The sequence below is a fragment of the Onychostoma macrolepis genome, chromosome 09, assembly GCF_012432095.1.
Source record: "Onychostoma macrolepis isolate SWU-2019 chromosome 09, ASM1243209v1, whole genome shotgun sequence".
Lineage (NCBI taxonomy): Eukaryota > Metazoa > Chordata > Actinopteri > Cypriniformes > Cyprinidae > Onychostoma > Onychostoma macrolepis.
The window spans coordinates 7,877,253-7,896,859 of NC_081163.1; the positions used below are offsets into that span (position 1 = coordinate 7,877,253).

General features: G+C 34.7%; 1 protein-coding gene across 4 annotated transcripts in view; it reads left to right on the plus strand.

Annotated features, from left to right (window-relative positions):
• Window positions 1-19,218, plus strand: part of ccdc141 (coiled-coil domain containing 141) — a 30,610-nt gene extending 11,392 nt beyond the window's left edge. The window contains exons 7-27 of one of the 4 annotated variants that reach the window (XM_058786825.1): window positions 110-304; window positions 1,051-1,223; window positions 1,376-1,517; window positions 2,930-3,049; window positions 3,172-3,363; window positions 3,462-3,641; window positions 3,744-3,923; window positions 4,024-4,149; window positions 4,237-4,425; window positions 4,994-5,155; window positions 5,408-5,557; window positions 9,503-9,643; window positions 9,829-10,026; window positions 10,329-10,512; window positions 10,707-10,819; window positions 10,935-10,997; window positions 11,521-12,045; window positions 12,975-13,798; window positions 14,696-14,868; window positions 18,644-18,783; window positions 18,925-19,218. In XM_058786825.1, coding sequence (XP_058642808.1) covers window positions 110-304; window positions 1,051-1,223; window positions 1,376-1,517; window positions 2,930-3,049; window positions 3,172-3,363; window positions 3,462-3,641; window positions 3,744-3,923; window positions 4,024-4,149; window positions 4,237-4,425; window positions 4,994-5,155; window positions 5,408-5,557; window positions 9,503-9,643; window positions 9,829-10,026; window positions 10,329-10,512; window positions 10,707-10,819; window positions 10,935-10,997; window positions 11,521-12,045; window positions 12,975-13,798; window positions 14,696-14,868; window positions 18,644-18,783; window positions 18,925-18,942 — 4,188 coding nt within the window. In that variant the 3' untranslated portion in view covers window positions 18,943-19,218. The remainder of the gene's footprint in view (window positions 1-109; window positions 305-1,050; window positions 1,224-1,375; window positions 1,518-2,929; window positions 3,050-3,171; window positions 3,364-3,461; window positions 3,642-3,743; window positions 3,924-4,023; window positions 4,150-4,236; window positions 4,426-4,993; window positions 5,156-5,407; window positions 5,558-9,502; window positions 9,644-9,828; window positions 10,027-10,328; window positions 10,513-10,706; window positions 10,820-10,934; window positions 10,998-11,520; window positions 12,046-12,974; window positions 13,799-14,695; window positions 14,869-18,643; window positions 18,784-18,924) is intronic. The other 3 variants (XM_058786827.1, XM_058786826.1, XR_009272787.1) reach the window with 3 other exon arrangements.
• The last annotated feature ends 389 nt before the right edge of the window (window positions 19,219-19,607 follow it).

Consider the following 19,607-nt stretch of genomic DNA (forward strand, 5'->3'; position numbering starts at 1 on the left):
AATATTACAACACATATTCTTAAAATAAAATTAAAATATATTTTTAAGTTAAAAAGGTTAACTTTAATGGGTATCTAAAGCTGTTTAATGGTTCATGTACCTTCTTCAGGACTGGCGTGTACTGGTTGAGAGGTTGATACAGCAGGCGTCAGATCTGCTTTCCTCGAATGAGTGCACACAACTTCAACACTTGTCAGAGAAGAGTGAAAAACTCAAAGCTACACACGAGCAGTTCTGGAGCCTCATGATGAATCGTCTGGCTCATCTGCAGGAGAGCAATGCCTTTTACAGCAGTGCTAATAAAGTATGTAATATAGTAGCACTTCACACACTCTTCTTCTGACCACACTCTAGTGACTTGCTTGACATTTGTTTTTGTGGTTGAAGTATAGTACCCCCTAGTGGAGATGTATAATGTGAGTGATTTATAGTGTGTGATGTATATATTATATATATAATTTATTATTATTTTTTTTAAGAAGGCTTTGAGTAAAATAAGGTCTGACATTATTATAAATAAATATGATATTAATAAATAAATATATAAATATATATATAATTTTTTTTTCAGATACACTTAACATCACTGCACAATAAAAAAAAAAAAAAAAAAAAAACATACAATAACATACAGCCACATAAAACACATGATGCCAATTTCACAATTCACATAATTAATAGATCAGAAATTGCATAGAGTATAGGATATAAAATCCTGCCTTCAAAAGATGTTTCTAACTACCCAGTGTCATCTTCACACACATACCATGATCACTCCTCCAGTCCAAAATAATTTATGAAAGGTGACCACAATTCCAAATAAGAGCTAATACTCTTCCTAGCTACAGCAGCTATCCGTTCCATAACCATGTACTCTAGTAATAAATTTAACCAATGGTTAATATTTAATGATTGCTTAGTTTTCCATTGTAGGAGAATAGCTTTCTTAGCCATAATCAGGGCAATGTAAGCCAATTTTACATAATGTGATGCAACCTCTATCTCCAAACCTAATCCTAATTTTTTTTTTTTTTTTTTTTTTTTAAACAGGCATTTGAGGTGCTGGGCACCATAGAGATTGCTATAAAGGTACTGAAGAATCAGCCTCTGCCATTACCCGAACTGGCTAGGAAACATGATGAGTATTCACGGAGTATAAAAGACGCATCTGTCGAGCCTCTTCAGAGAGGTCAGCTGTTACTTCAGAAGCTTGACCCACAAAGGTGAGAAGACGAAGAGCAGATGCTATAGTGTGTTAAAAAAAGACCCTATCACAGCAGATATCCAGACTCAGGGTTTTCAGAGGATTGATAAAAGGATTGAGATGTTCTGTGTAGTGTTAGGCATCCATGGTGCGTGTGTGTTTGATTGTTAGTGCCCAAGTTGGAGGGCTGCAAAGGATGCTGGGATACATCAAAGAGAGAATCGATGCTCTGAGCCATGAGTGTCACGCCCACAGAGAGTTAACAGGCAAACGGCAGCAGCTGGTGTCTTCATTTGAAGAACTGGTGGATAAGGTATAGAAAAATGTGGTAATCTCTGTATGTAGCCGACACCATCTATAACAAAGAATTGAGTGAATGTCATGAAACATCAATTTTGTGGCACTGTTCTAACAACAATAATAATAATGCTAATAATTTTAATAAAAATAAACATTTTATATATATGTGACCCTGGACCATGAACCCAGTCATAAGTAACATGGGTATATTTGTAGCAATAGCCAACAATACATTGTATGGGTCAAAATTATCGATTTTTCTTTTATGCCAAAAACCATTAGGATATTAAGTAAAGATCATGTTCCATGAAGATACGTTGTAAATTACCTACTGTAAATATATAAAAACTTAATTTTTGATTAGTAATATGCATTGCTAAGAACTTAATTTGGGCAACTTTAAAGGCGATTTTCTCAATATTTAGATTTTTTTCCCAGATTCCAGATTTTCAAATAGTTGTCTCAGCCAAATATTATCCAAACAAACCAGACATCAATGGAAAGCTTATTTATTCAGCTGATGTATAAATCTCAATTTAAAAAAACTGACCCTTATGACTGGTTTTGTGGTCCAGGGTCACATATATGTAATGCCAAGAAATGTCAATTTCTTGTCAAATATTTCCACCCAATAATAATAAAAAATAATAATTCAATGGCATAATAACTGTAAAGGATTAGAACTATAAAGGATGTATTTATTTGTTTGTTTATTTATTTAATGCCATGAAATTATTATTTTCATTTGTCTTTATTTATGCTGTTTGAAACAAAGCAAATGCACTATTTATTTATGTATTTATTTAATTGTTTGTTTTTTATTGTACATGCCTAAAATTCACCCTTCAACTTTTTCTATTTTTAAATGCATAATTAGGTTCTTTGTTATAAGGTGATAAATGTACCTTAATATTGTAGCTTGTTGAAAAGTGCATATATGTGACCCAGGACGACAAAACCAGTCTTAAGAATTGAGATTTATACATTGAGATTAGATAGATCATCTGAATGCTGAATAAATAAGCTTTCCATTGATGTATGGTTTGTTAGGATCGGACAATATTTGGCTGAGATACAACTATTTGAAAATCTGGAATCAGAGGGTGCAAAAAAAAAATCAAAATATTGAGAAAATCGCTTTTAAAGTTGTCCAAATGAATCTTAGCAATGCATATTACTAATCAAAAATTAAGTTTTGATACATTTGCGTTAAGACATTTACAAAATTTCTTCATGGAACATGATCTTTACTTACTGTAATATCCTAATGATTTTTGGCATAAAAGAAAAATCGATAATTTTGACCCATACAATGTATTTTTGGCTGTTGCTACAAATATACCCCAGCGACTTAAGACTGGTTTTGTGGTCCAGGGTCACATATTTCTTCATGATGATTTATCTCAAAGTCCTGAATCTCCACAGGTCTCTGCTTGGATTAAGAGCAGCAACAGTGTCCTCTCTTCCAGCACAGAGCCTGGTTCATCTCTAACTGAGGCTCAGGACACCCTTAACAAGCATGTTGAGCTACTCTCACAGTCTCAGGTGACTATACAATAGAAAACAATATGACATGGAAAGTTATTTTACCATTTTATACAATCCCTAAAAAGTAAACGTGCTATGAAGTCTTTCTGTGAATGATGTTTTTTTTTTTTTTCCTGCAGGATGTTATGAGAGAATCAGAGGTTATATCTGGTTTTATAAAGGAACTAAAGTGGCTGGAATCCTCAGATGCAGTTGAGTTGTCTAACAAAGCTTCACTTTTGGCAGAGGAGATGAAAACATTGCTCAGAAACATTTCATCACATGTGGAAAGCCTTAGACCCTATGTTGACTTTCTGCACAGTGCAGATGAGGTATGGTTATATATTTAGGACATATATTTATAGTATTGATGTATCCAGTTAGACAAAAAACAATATTCCAATGATGATTATTTTGTGTGGTGGCACAGGTTGAGGAACAGATAAGGACACTTGAGGAATGCTATAAGAATAGGCCAGAGGAAGTGGAGGAAAATGAAGGAGCAGGTGCAACCATGAAAGATATGTTGGATGCTAAGTGGCAGTCATTACTGCATAAGTTTTTCACCATGCAGGACCTGGGCAACAATTTTATTAACTCCTCTAACATGGTAAGACACTTTGTAGAGCAAACGTACAACTATTACTCTTTGCAAATCTATGGCAGTGTCTTTGGGTTTAAAACCCTTTTTTTAAAAATGTATTTGTTGCAGGTCAGTGGCAACCTGAATCTAAACATTAAAGCAGCAGGACATGTTGTAGAAAAATATATGGAGACACTGACCAAAAAGAAATCTGAACTAGCAGACTTATGGACGTCCTGGCAACTGCATTATAGTCAGATGAAATCTGTGAAGAAGCAGTGGAAAAAATTTAAGGATCAACTTAAAAAGGTAACTCATAAATACATCATTTTAAATAAGTATTTCAGCTTTTAAAAAGGATGCTATTTTATTTCTTCCATCAAAACATTAATTGCATTATTGCCTGCAGGTTCTTCATGATTTAAAGGCAATGGAGGAGATTTTTGCTCCAGCTTCAAAGGTTGATTTGGGGGGTGATTCTCAGTCTGTGTCTAAACTACAGGAGCACTTCAATGCTGTAAAGCCAGAATTCCTGGTAAAACTACTATTTTTGCTTTCTCATTATTGCAAATGCTTTGTTTTAACAACTGCATAACTAACCTCAATTTTAAAAACTTCACAGCAACTGAATGCAGAAGTGGAATTCCTGGTTAAGGCATCCGAGCTGCTTGGCTTGAAGGAAATACCGGTGAAAGAGAAGAACGAGAGAGTTTCTGAGCTCCTGCAGCTACATCAGCGTGTCAGGGATAAAATCAGAGAGTATGAAACCATTCTCAGTATGGCCAGTAAATTTCATCAGCTTTATCAAGAGGTAAAATCTATTTTCTGTCACTTTAAAGAGTCATTTGAAAAGATATTGTAATGGATTTCAAAACCAGAATTAATATGCACTGTTAAAAGTCAGCCACCTACTCATTCTAATGGATTATGCAAAATAATAGGATAATGAGAATTAAATAGTGATGTATAAAAATGAAAAGCATTTTCAAAGTCACTACTCACTCTCTAGATAATAGCTTTGCAGACCGTGTTCATTTATTTAGCCAATGTCACGAGTTGCATCCTGACAACTGTATATTGTGACTAAACAGTAATAGTATTATTGTCATCATCGTCATTATTTAATAATTGGGTGCAATTGTTTTAAACAGTACTGAACGAGTGGACATTTGTTGGAGAATTGTTGACTGTTTTTCTTTACCTCAACTGCCTTGGAGAGCTAAAAAATATTTGAATTTTGTGTTATTAATTTGTTAATTGAATTGTTTGTTTGTTTGTAAGTTTTAAATATTTTTATTAATATTATTTATTCTTTCTATATTATATTATATTATTTACTGAAATTTGTAGCCTAAGCATATATATATATTTTTTTTCAGCTGGACACTGTTTTACATGCAGAACCAGTGACTGTGTTCAGTGACACCAGCCAGGCCAGGACTCAGTTAACTCAGCACCAAGAGAGGCAGAGGCACATCCATCATCTTTACAAGCTCGCTCTCTCGCTGGGTGCAGATCTCACCAGCACTGTGCAGCAGTCGGTGTGTCAATTACTTAAAAAATATTATCTTCAAAAGATTTCATGCATTTTCTGGATTTCCTTTCCCGAACCTGACAACTTTCTTTACACAACATGATGTGAACAGAACCTGTGGAACAATCATGTTGATAATTTCTTACATTGTCATGCATAAATATACATAACAATACTAGTTGCTTTGATAGAAATGGTATGAAACAAGTGCCATAAATGAGCATTCTTCTCCATTTTCCCCCTTTCTTTATGCTCCAAGCATCTGCTGGTGTTGTCAGTGCAGCAGTTAAAGGAGAAACTGGAAAAATTGGAGAGAGGAAGCGTTGAATGGATTGCTGAGGCCAACAAGTGTGAAGAGAGTTTGATGAGCAATGTCCACTTCTGCCTTTACAAGGAAGAGATTGGTGAGGTAAGTTTCGTCTCATCTGAAGTGCAATTCAGGAAAAAAAACATTGTGCCATGGAAAAACAATATCGTTGTGTCTTGATTGCATCATGTGAGGTTAATAGTGGTCTTTTAGGTCCACTAAAATATTTTTGCGCCCTATAAAAATCACAAGTTCAAATCATAAGACCATGTTCCACTATCTCTCACTAACTCAAAAGGTCATTATTTGCTGCTGTGCCATTAAGAAACGCATCTATGCATGTGAAACGAGACCGCTGGGTCCAATATAGTTTTTAATGTTCACGGCCTCTTTTCAAAGCCTGCATTGCATTGTACAAGGGTGATGGGTTTAAATGTCATAATCGGAAAGATATTGCAAAAGTACAGAACAAGCCATTTTAGCAACTTAAGTGTCATGCTCTTATTTTCACTGGGGAATAAATTGAGTTTTGGAAGTTAGTATGTTTCACTCTCAGAAATAAAGGTCACTGGGGCGGTACCTTTTCAAAAGGTACATGTTTGTACCTAAAAGGTCCATTTTGGTACCTTAAAGATACTCATTAGTGCTTAAAGTGTACATATTTGAACTTAATAGGTACAAAAGTGAACCTTTTGAAAAGGTACCGCCCCAGTGACAGCCTTTGTACCTTTATTTCTGAGAGTGTTTCATAGTACAAATATTTTTCTTTTATTTTAAAAGATCACTGAAGCTTGGATTCCTCATGCCCTTATTGCCTGTAATTTTCCTTAAAGATGTGTTAAATCTTTTTCCCAGCGTACAGATCCAGGGCTCAGGGAACACACTTGTTGGTATTTTGTGGCTGACTCTCATTGTCTCTCACCCTGAATTATTTATAGCTTGTCTGCCCTTGTTAAATTTAGTCTGTGAACTGCAGGGGTTGTCTCTCCCTGTGTTGACTGAGGGATCCTGCCATTTGTCTCTCATCACTTCAGATAGCAGGAAGGATTCCACCCTTATCACATACTTACTGCCCCACAGCCACAAAATCCAACAGTCAATCCCTAGGATTATACCGCAAACCTCACAGGCCACAGAACATCAGATAGGTTTCCTTCCTTGAATGACTTAGTTTCATGATGTCCTTTATGATTTTTGATTACTGCACAAATTGGGTTTTCTGTGTATGAGGGATATACAGCCATTTTTGTTTTTGTCCTTTGTTGTTGTTGTTTTTTTTTGTATTGACTCGTTGTTTGCAAATATTCATAAGTTTAATTTTATAGTTTGATGAGCGATACCATAATTAATTAAAAGTATTTTAGAATGTCTTTAAAAACTATTGTGATAATATTGTAATCTCTGTCTCCCTCTAGAGGATGATAATCATACTTTTTCCTCTAAATCAATAAGCACAGGCATTTAGACCAGTGATTCTCAACTAGGGGTGGGCGGGGTCAGGGGCCACTATGGGGGCTCAGCAAATGTTTAAGGGTGCCTCAAGATGACCGCATTTTAAAATAAAGACAAAACAAGCATTAATGTAAGCTAAATAGCTAAGAGTCCATATATTTATTTCAATTCACCCCATCAACAATTCTTTTTTTTAAATAATTATAAAAGTGAGATTTCTAGACCTGGATTTCATGTATCCATTTCATGTATCAGGTAGAAATTGTAAGCAAAGCCCCTATGCTTAATTATTTCCCGTTAACTCAAAAAACAACTGCCAAAGTTATGGAGCCTTCAATATTGTTGTGTACAATGGAGTCAAAAAAGTCACATTCTGCAGATACCGTAGATGGAGCATAATGATGATAACTGAATTAATCAAATATTCTTTTATCTTTCCATGAGGAGATGTCACACAAAGACATGTATTGTATTAAACACATGCAGCTTGTGGGTCTCTTTATGTAAGTCAGTATTCTAGAAACTCAACGTCTATCTTGCTCTTCAGTAGAAGTAGAATTCAAAGCTTCTTATACAAAGCTTCAGGTTCCCTGTGTCACGTGATGTCATGCTATTTCAATGTATGACTGCTGCAAGACTTTAAATAGAGCAAGGAAATTTCTAAAATTAGCTGTACTTACAGTCAGTCTGGCACTACTTTCAAAGCTGTTTTATGAAACGAGTTGTGTACACTACTATCATTTCAACAGTTTGGGGTTGATTAGATTTTTATGCTCATCAAACATAAAAATCAACAGTAGAAACTTGAAGAATAGGCTACTACGTATTTGTGATATGATATACCTGTACATGATGATTTATAGTTCATTTGAATAAGACATGATTCAACAATTTCTAAGACACTGTCAATGTGTCATACCAATCAAACCACCAGCCAGTCATAAATATGCATGAGTAAACAAGCTGACATTTTAGCTTGGACAGTTGCTGCTGTTCATCTGCAAAGAGAAGTAACTCTGTTTCTCTCACTGTCTCTGTTTCGCTTTCACAGTCCAGCTTTCATAGACTACAAATGGATATTATTTTCATTGTAGTCGCATTGACCAATTGATATTTTTAGATGAGTTGATTTAGAAGTAAAATGTCAGTGCCGTCTTGTTTAGCAGAAAATCTAAATGCAGTCAATACTTCCAGTGATGATTTCACTAGATTCGCCAGTTTGGTCTGCAGCAACACCTCATTTCTTGGTTTCCAGATCAGATCACAAGGCCCTGAGAAACAACTGCCACCATAAATGTTAACTGAGCATAATTTAAGCAACTTGATTAGATGTTAACAGTCACCATTATGCCATGTGAAAGTTACACATTATGAATGTATCTGAACTTTCCTCTGCGCATGTCCTTCTGTCTGGGCAGCAACAGAAACTTCCTCTACAGCCCTCTGTTGGAAATATCCTGTAAGACCGTCGTGAGGCCTCTTTAATTGGCTCTAGACGCTGGGTTGCAGCTGTCCTTGGGCAACACTTGAGCCTGTCATTTGGAGACACCATTGCAAAACGACACCATTGCAAAAGCTCATCAGGCTGGACAGAAATGGATCTGCATTATAAATCATCCACTGCTCTGACAATTAATCCCTCCAAAATAATCCCCCTGGACTCAGCCGAACCTCACTCTACTGTCTGCTAGAGACCCTCCCCATACCCATCCACACCTAATCTTATATTTGATTACACTATTATATTTGGTTACACATTTCCTAATCAGCATGTTAAAGAAGCTGGCATTGTGTTGTTAGAGAGGTTATAAAGGGTTAGTTAACCCTATAATTAAAATTATGTACTCATTCATGTTTCATCTGTTTTGTATATTATGATACATTTTTTGGGCAAAGCAGTTATGTGTATATATGTGTATACTTTATAAATATTTCTAACAAAAAAGTACTTCCACAAAAGTTGTTTGCACCGTTTGCACCGATCTTTCGTTTAGGTGCGTTAATCCATTAAATCACTTACAAAACCATGATCCGCACTCATATGAAACAGTCTTTTCTTTTAGTTTTATTCTACATTCATCACCAGTAGGACAAAGACACAAACGTTTCGGCTCAAAGGCATTCCTCAGTGTGCTAAAAGGAAGACCTTTGAGCCGAAACGTTTGTGTCTTTGTCCTACTGGTGATAAATGTAGAATAAAACAAAAAGAAAAGACTGTTTCATATGAGTGCGGATCATGGTTTTGTATGACAAAAAAGTACTGAAATACACTGACAATCTTCCCCTCTGATGAAGCTCTTAAATCTCTTAACATTAGCCTTCAGAATAACACATTATTCCTTATACAAAGCCATTGTAGCAATTACTTTTGTAATAAATTTGTACTACTTTTGAGACACTTTCCCTCTTTTTTGAGCATGATCACATGGCCACTTTGAACTGTTTTTATGTGGAAAAAAAGGTTCCTGAAGATTCTTTCAAATTCCTTTATTTATGTGTGAATTATTTTCTTCTTTAACCATTGGCTGTTGTTCTTTGCATGATTTTCTATTGCTACATTAACATGTTTTTCCTGATTTTTTATTTTTTTTTAAGATGAGAGAGTCCTTTAAAGATCTCAAAAAGAAATTCAACAATTTGAAATTCAACTACATGAAGAAAAATGAGAAGTCGAGAAACTTAAAGGCGGTGAAAAATCAGATCCAGCAAATTGAGATTTACATTGAAAAGCTACAGGTAAGGAAGCTCTCTTTTAATCTGCTTGAAAGTTTTATTATTATATATGTTTTTTTTTTATTTGAGGATCTTCACTCAGCAGTGAGAGAATTATACAGACTCATACCTGCAGGAGATTTCTTCGTCTTTTAATGTTTTGACAACTGTCTATTTATAAAATGTATCCAAATCCCTCCCTGTTGTAGGTTTTGAAGAAGAAGCTGCAAGCCTTCACTCTGAAAGTATCCAGCAGCAGTGAGAGGCATTTAATTGGCAACAGCCTCAGAGAGATTGAGGATGCCTTAAATGAGCTGCAGAGACAGGTGGGCGATTTTGACAGGGCAGTGGAGGAGTACAAACAGAACCTGGACATGAATGTCAAGCTCCAGCAAGCCTTAGAGGAGGTGGGGTGCACCGGGAACATATAATGAGCCAATAGGAGCTACTATCACAATTCAGCAGCAATTTTACTTGTTTATTTTAAAAGCCTGATGTGGAATTTCTGGAATTTTTTTCATTTATTTCAAAGTTTCATATTTATGTTTACTTTCAGATCTTTCCATTTATAATGCTGCTAAATGAAGTAGAAAACAAATTAAATATGCCTTGCTTCCACAAATGTGTGACTTTAAAGCAGTATCACAGTAAATGGCTATAAATAGTCTCTGAAAATAGTCTCTCCTCTCACCTTTCATTTTAAACACAGTATCAGTTCTGGTGCGACGAAGCAAGCTCCACAATTGTACGTGTGGGTAAATATTCCTCTCAGTGTAAGACTAAGGAAGCAGTCAGTTCTCTCTACAAACAGTTTGAAAAATTTGTGTGGCCCACAATACCACAGCAAGAGGAGAGAATTAGCCAGATCACAGAGCTGGCAGTACGGATACATGGTGAGAAATTAAGAATGCATTCTGAAATATTGCTTATTTATTATTTACTCTTTTACTGAATAGAACAAATTACTTCATAGAAACCCCAGTGTATAAAAGTAATTGCAGCAGCCCCTTAAAATCCTTTATAATGTTCCTCTGACCCAAACAGTAGAGCTGCTGGCCTCAAAGCATGACTGCTTTTTTTAATTTAGGTGCTGAAGAAGGAAAGAAATATATGGAGAAAACAATCAACAAACACCATGAAATTGTAGAATCAATAAAAGAACTGTCAAATGGACTGCTGGACCTTGAAGCCAAACTTCAGGTGATAAAAACGTCAGACATAATTATTTTACTTGGTACATTAATCTGACAATTGTATATAACTAAAAATATAAAATATACTTCTATTAATATTTGTATATGAAATCTTTATGTAGTTGGAGACCTTGAAGCAGTGTCTATCACCTGAAGACAACAACAAACGAGACACCATTGATACGGTAAACACCAGTAACACATTGACTTGCAATTGCAAAGATGCCAGAAATACAGTACATTGTCTTTTATATTGTACGTTCGAAATATTAATGCAGTAAATTACAATTAAAGTTCAGTTTCAGTGAAATATAGAATAAATAATCAAGTTTTGCTCCCTGTTTTCTCTAATCATTACGAAGATTGTTATTTAATAAAATCTGTCAATATAATTATGTGAATATTTGATGTATTTGATCTGAGTTTTGCATTGATTCATTAAACATATTCACAGAAATGAATCACACTTACATACAAACTCGAACACCATTATTTATGCTGAAGTTTAAAATGGTGACAATTCACAAGACAAGGAGCACAAAACCAGTGTATTGATGGTCTTAAGGAAACATAGTCAACTAAAAAGAGAGCATTTAAATTATTGCATTATTCAGTGTTGTTTAATTTTATATAATCAGCAAAAACACTGCAAATGTATCATGAATATTCCAAAAATCACCCAACCCTAAGCCAGCGTTTCCATTTCAGCCTGAAACAAAGGAAAGTGGACATACCCCTGAGATGACAGGCCCACACTGTACTAAAGAGATGCCTGTCGGCAAGAATCTGGAAAACAAGAAACCTCAGCTTCGCAAGACGCGAAGCCAAGATCTGCCAGACAAACATCATCCAGAGCATCAAAAAGTGCTGTCAGAGACCAGGTTGTACACACAGGAGGCCTATTCCAAGACCAGCAAAGTGGAGACCATCACGAGCAAATCTACTATAGAGAGGAGAGAAGAGATGCACACCTCTTTCTCTCACTCTCACACCGTTAATGTAAGCCATTCTCCTGCAGAGCGGGATAAGAGGAGTCACGTTCTGCAGCAAACCAAGAGAGACTCACAAGAAACCCCACCTCCCCCACCTCCTCCACCTCTGCGGGATCCAGGTGTATCACGTCCCAGCATCATAGACATTCAAAGAGAGCTGCAGTGTGCTGTTCAGAAGACCAGCTCTGAGGACAAGTATCAGGCCTGTAGTAGAAATCATCCTTTTCACTCATATTCCAAGGTGAGCCTTTTTTTGACACGGATTCATTTTCCAATTGTTTATTCAAGTAGGTAAAATTTTAATCATTTTATTAGGCAAAGAATAGTCCTATTTTGAAGCGCTACTAAATTACATTGTGAGGTAAGTAAATATGTTGGGATAATATGAACATGTGACGGGGTGAAACATTTAAAACCAAAATGGCTACATTCAACAATTAACAATATGACTTTTATGACACAATAAAATTAAATACTTTTGTCTCTTTTGTGTGTTTTGGCTCCACTGAAAAAAGAAAACCTCCCTGTTTGTGTCTGTTTTGTCAATTATAGTTATATTTAATTACAGTGGAATATGCTTATTTGGTGCTCAAGAAATATTATTGTTATTTTCCAATTATTATCAATGTTGAAAACAGTTTTGTTGCTCAGATATTTTGTGTTCCTTATACACTTTAAGGATTCTTTGATGAATAGAAAATGCAAGAGAACAACATTTATTTGAAATTGAGATCATTTGTAACATAAATGTATTTACTGTCATTTTTGATCAATTTAATATGTCCTTTCTGATTATAAAAAAAATACTGACCCCAAACTCATGAAAGTTTAAATTATACATTTTATACATGAATATTATATAAATTTTTTAAACATACAATTTACATCATTATCTTGATGCTACAGTCACTTTTGAAATATTTTAAATAATTTCTATTGCTTCTGAGGACATGTAAAATGCATATTCTATGTATAAATAATACACTATAATTACATTAAATATTTTGTATTTCAGTATATCTAGGCTTGCATAACATGATTTTTGTCTTTAGTGGACTTTCTAATGGTGCTTTTAAATGCTAACTAACAAAAAATGGCAAATAAAATCATATTACAGGGAGAATTACAGACCTTCTTTCCTCTTTATTAGTGTATGTTTTGTTTCTATAGACTTCTGCTCATCATTCTTTAGAGGAGGAATATTTGCCACATGGGACACCAGAGCCAGCAGCTCCTGTACCTGAAGGTGACTTCCAGCCTGACCATCTTACTGAGGAATCGCTCTCCAATGATGAGTACGAATGCACCTCCCCAGATGACATCTCCCTACCTCCTTTATCTGAGACTCCAGAATCCAACATTATTCAGTCAGAAAATGACCTTGATGACGGCTATTGCGTGAGCTCTCACAGCCTTCACATTAACCAGCACAGTCATCAGTCCCACTCCCAGCACGGCGACACGCTACACCAGAGGCAGCGGGAGTGGACGTCGAGTCAGGCTGAGAGCTACCCATCTCCCACCACTGGCTTGGGGGCTAGGCTCAGAGCAGAGTCGTCCTCTTTTGTTCAAAGCCCCCTCACAGTACCTGCCCCTAGCCTTGTGTCAAACACCATATCCAGCATCTTAAAAAGCAAATCTGGCAACCCACCACCAAGTAGCATCACTGAAATGCTTTACTCAGTGCATGAGAGCCATACCGAGATGCAAAAGTGTGTGCATGATTCTAGTACGAGTCAGTGCCACAGCGATTGGCCAAATAACACGCATGCTACCCCTACCCCATTAACCACAGAGCAGGACTCGGATCTCTGCAAGCCCACAGCCATCCGAGAGGAGATCAGGCGGGCATCTTCCAAAAAGGTTATGGGAAAACTGGCAGGTGGCACAAGCCCTAACTTCTCCAAACCCTTGTCTAATGCCACAGTAATGGAGGGCTCTCCGGTGACCCTGGAGGTGGAAGTCACTGGATTCCCTGAGCCTACATTAACCTGGTGGGTAGCTTATAACAAACTTGACCCATAAGTTAAAACATTCTTTGCTAATAGGAGGAAAAACTGGCTATTGTTTCTTAATATAATAGTCTACATTAATATATTATTCTTAATATCATTTAATAATATATAGTATTAAACATTTAAATAATATAATATTTTACTACAGTTCAGTACGGTTTAAAAAAAAAGAAATTTAGAAAGAAACAACTTTATATAGCAAGGACACATTACAATGATCAAAAGTGATAGTAAATAGTATTCATCAAAGAATAACAAAAAAGTATCATAGTTTCCACAAAAATACTAAGCAGCACAACTGTCAACATTGATAATGTTAAATTAGAATGATTTCTGAAGGATTATATGACGCTTAAGTTTTTTACTGTATTTTTGATCAAATAAATGCAGACTTGGTGAGCAACCCCAAGCTTTTGAACAGTAGTGTAATATATAGAGATATTAATTATCTAAATGCTATTGCATCCAAATGGGTGGCAAATTCTCATTATACAACATTTTGATCGATATTCCAGTTTTAAAAATTCATCCATCAAAAAGCATGGTATTTGTAGTTCAGGTAAATTAACAAATAAATACATATATATTTTTGTCTGCCTGCATGAAGCAGGTTTGTTGAGGAAAGTTGATGTTTTCTCCATTAATTTTGATCTCATTTCATTCAAACTACTTTTTCCACTATCATGCATATATTCCATGTATACTAATTTATTAATCCACATTTCCTTTCGCTAACCTTTCCTTTTTATGTAACCTCTGTAGGACCGTCAACTTTAACATTTCCTCTAATTTCTCTTTTTCATTGAGTGTGTATTAATGTGTGCCCTTTTTTGCTGTGGTGTGATTGTGTAACATAATAATTCACTCTTTGTTCAGGTTCAAGAATGGACACAAACTGGCCAATGATGAGCACATAGAACTATCCCGTAAAGAAGGCAAACATGTGTTGTTCATTCACAGCTCTGCAGTGAGAGACTCTGGGCAGTATGTGGTCACTGCCTCTAACTCAGCTGGCACTGTCACGTCCAGCTCCATGCTACAGGTCAAAGGTAACAACAGCCCTGACTTAGATGTTCTCAAACTGGACTGGCACACCTGCTTTGGCACCCTCTGTTTCTTTTTGTGGCTTCTCTATCTGCTGTTGTTATAATGGACACTGCCATTAACATAAGGAAAACACATGGATGTGGACTCTTCACTTTTGAACTTTCTTCACATCACATAACCACTGGTGTGCACCGAATTAACTGTCTTTGGTGACTGCACAAATGTAAGAGCACATGGGTAGTTGATATGAATCTTCATCTAAAACTATTCTAAACTAGCAGTTTAATAATTATTTTAGAATGCAATTCATTTATAATGCATGCAGCTCTTATGATATTGTTTGAAAGACTACATTTGAATATTTGTAGTTTTGAAATGGTGGTTAGGCACAGGACCTAAATATATACTTTATTATATACAGTATACATTCATTTTAAATTTCAGCATAACATTTTGTTGTTTGTGTTTTTTTGTTTTTGTTTGTTTGTTTTTGTTTTTTTTACATTGTCACATGCATCAACTACCCATGCACAGATTTGTTCATTTTGGCTATGAACACTGAAATCACTATAATAATGTTTTGCAATATTCAAATTCAGCATGAACTGAATTATTGTGTATTTTTCCTATTATATTATGGAAGTAGCAGTGGATCTGCATGCAGTTCCCTTTGTGATGTTAATGAAGCCTTGGTCTGCTCTGCAGTTATTTATAGTTGCAGTTCTGAAATATTCAGCATTTTACAATTAAATTATTTATTTTTAAAGAGTTTGAGTGTTTTTTTTTAAACAAACCCACTTCTATCTAAATGAAATTCAGGGATCACATACTCTCCCTTATGTCTGTTCAAATCTATATGAAGATATTTTGAAGAATTTATTTATTTATTTTGACCATTAAATGAAACTAAATGGGGTCAAAATCAAATAAAATCAAATAAAAACTGAGAGACATTTTTAGAACAGAATTGTGATGACAGAATTTTGCCTTTTGGGTGAACTATCTATTTGGTGTTAATATTTGTTATTTATTGAACTTTTCATGATTACAACAATAAAAGCATGTAGCCATAATACATTATTTATCTTATAAGATAATTTAACATTTTAAAGACACACAGTGGTTCATCTAAAGCTTAATCAATGAGCCTTATCATTTTATACAAACAGTTAATATGGTATTGGTGTTCAATGTGCTTCATATCTACGTTAGCTTGAAAATGGGAGTGTAGTAAATAAGGACTGTTGTAGTCAGGATGATGTCATCTGTCTTTAGCATATGTATTTTTGGTTGCAAGAGAGTCTGTAACTTTATCTGAGGTAGGTGGTGACTGAGGTAAGTACTCTATATTCACTCACATATACTCACATATTATCAGCTAACAGACACATCACAATTAACTTTGTTAAATGCATGCAAGTTACTTGTCAGTGTTGTCTTAATATCCATATGCTCTTGAGTTTAATTTCCGGGTGGTCTGATATTTCTGTTGATTCTAAGTACATTTCCTAATAATATTTCCTATTGATAAAATACTCGCAATATTTTCTCTATTGCTAGGAAATACATTTTATTCAGAATAGGCCTAATCCTTGAAGACCCTTAGAATTTTTGGTCCATTTTTGCTAAAAAAACAACAACAAAACAGTGTATGTGTGTGTGTGTGTATATATATATATATATATATATATATATTAGTGCTGTCAAACGATTAATCACATCCAAAATAAAAGGTTTTGTTTACATAATATATGTGTGTACTGTGTATATTTATTATGTATATATAAATGCACACACATGCATGTATATATTTAAGAAAAATATGTTATATTTGTATATTAAATATATTTAGATATAATATAAATTATATAAATATAAAATATACATTTAAATACATGTAAATATTTTTAAATATATACTGTATGAGAGTGTATTTATATTTACATAATAAATATACACAGTACACACGCATTTTTAGAATAAAACTTATTTTGGATGCGATTAATCGTGTGTGTGTATGTATATATATATATATATATATATATACACGATTAATCGCATCCAAAATAAGTTTTTGTATATATATATAAATGATGTAAAATTTTTCATTGTGTCAACTTTTGGCATACAGGTGACCTTAAAGGTAAGACATAGAGTAAAAGCCCCAAAACTTAAAATTTGAGTTCATGGGGTGATGGAGGTTCTTTACTGAAGGAAAGTTAAGGATGACTATTAGTCAATGGCATTTTACTGTTATCACACAGCATAACTCAAGGCTCTCAGGTTACACCTTTGCTTCCATGGTATGTTGCCCTACTGAGACGGTGTCTGAGGTGTCATTCTGCACCCCAGCTTATTCAGATACAGCTGTCACACAGACATGGACCCTGTACTTTTAGCTGGACTTTAGTATTCTTTACTTTTTTACTTACTGCGGTACCACTTTAGAATACTGTTCCATCATTAATGAATAACTACACAAGAACACATGAGTAATGCAATATTAGCACTCTAGTAACTACTAGTAACTAACAAGCAACTCTGATTAATGAATTAGTAAGTAATAGTGCTTAGTCGAATGTGGTAGTTCACTATTAGCTAATCAGTAACTATTATTTTTTTCATACCTCCCCAAGAACTACTAAGAACTACTGTATACAGGTTGATAATTAATATGAATAATACATAATGTATAATTCATTCTAAAGTAAAGGTCATGGTAACCCAGTAGTAATGACTCAAGTATTACCAAATTCTTCAGAGGGAATTACTAATTATTTGGATCAGTATTCTAAAGTGAAGATCATGATAACTCCCTAGTAATGACTGAAATCATTGTAAGCTTTTGAGGTTTTCGTAAAGTATTGAATAGTAATTATTCAGGTGTTACTACATACTTCTAAAGGAATTAGTAATTTTTTGGATCAGTATTCTAAAGTGAAGATCGTGATAATTATCTAGTAATTACTGAAATAATTGTAAACTTTTAAGGTTTTTGTAAGGTTCTGGTTAGTAATTCATTTTGCTAGATTTGGTAACACTTCATCATTACTAGTGGGGTTACCGTGATCTTCACTTTAGAATACTGATCCAAATAATTAGTAATTTCTTCAGAAGGATGTAGTAACACTTGAATCATTACTATCCAAAACCTTACATATATCTCAAAAGCTCACAATGACATCAGTCAATATTAGGACGTTATGATGATTTTCACTTTAGAATACTGATCCAAGTAATTAGTAGTTCCTTTAGAAGGATTTGGTAACACTTCATCATTACTAGTGGGTTACCATGATCTTCATTTTAGAGTTAATTATTCATTATGCATAATTCACATTAATTATAAACCTGTATAAAGTAGTTCTTAGGAGTTCTCAGGATATATGAAAAAAATAGTAGTTATTGGTTAGCTAATAGTTAACTACCAGTTTCAACTTAGCGCTATTACTTAATAAATCGTTAATCAGAGTTTCTCGTTAGTTAATAGTAGTTACTACAATGTTAATAGTGCATTAGCCATTTGTTCCTATGTAGTTATTCATTAACGACTGAACAGTATTCTAAAGTGTTACCCTTAATGCTTTTCTTTTCCAACAGTAAATGATAAAGGCAGCTTTGAAAAACCAACACATGCTTAATGAGGCTCAAGCTGGAGTATGACAACCCTTTTTGAATTATAAAAGCTGTGTTAGCCTGTTTTTGTTTGAGATGATGTGATCATTTCTGCTTAATCTTTTCAGTGCAGTAAATCATAATGTAACCTGATTTCCTCAGTGCACAGGGTCACTCCACCCTTCCCCTCCAGACCGGATGAGCAAAATTTATTAGTGGAAGAAGACCTCAGCTCACGCTGCACCTATCCACAAATGCTCTGCAAGAAAGATGCTAAGGTTGCAGCATGTGACAAGAGCCAAGTGAGTCAAGCAGCGTAAAGTCTGAGACCACTAGCATTCTTCTATTGTTTCATGTTCACCATTCTTTTGAGAATGACATAATGGAAAGAAGAAAATGTGTCCATATACACATTAAAATAATTTGTGTATGTTTTTTAACAGAAGCCAAAACCATTATAAAGGCCACTTTATGGAACATACTGTATAAGAAGGATCTGGAAAACCCATTATCACTCATCACTGGCACAGATGCTGTTCAGGGGAAAAACTTTGGATATCAGAGTTCACCAAGCCTGGACTTCTAATTCTTTGTGAATTATTCATAATTATAATATCTGTAACACTACTGATAATTTGGTATGCATTGCCTTGCAAAAGTATTCTGTATTCAATACCAATATATTGTCATACACACATTCTGAACAAAAATAAAAACAGCTGTGGCTAAGTTGTTGTTCAGTGTTTGTTGCTGAAAGTGGACAAATTTGTCAAGATCATCATGAACCGTTACTATCAAATAACTGCCACATATGATTATCTTCAAGTGTTTGTGTATGAGTTATGAATGAAGACAAATTAGCTACATAAAGCTATATAAATTGTTATAGTTATAGCTGTATCACATTTTGTCATTAGATTGTTGTCTCATGAAAGTTAACACTTGCAAGTCCTTGTCAATGCTATCACATGCATTCCACTCTTACATGTCACTGCCTATCTTTAACATGGTCTCCTCTGTCAGTTTTAGTTCACTGCAAAACCAACTTGGTCCCACAATGATGGTAAAGTTCATAATCAACATCAACTTCTATTCTGATTTTCAAAGCATTAAGATAATAACTTCT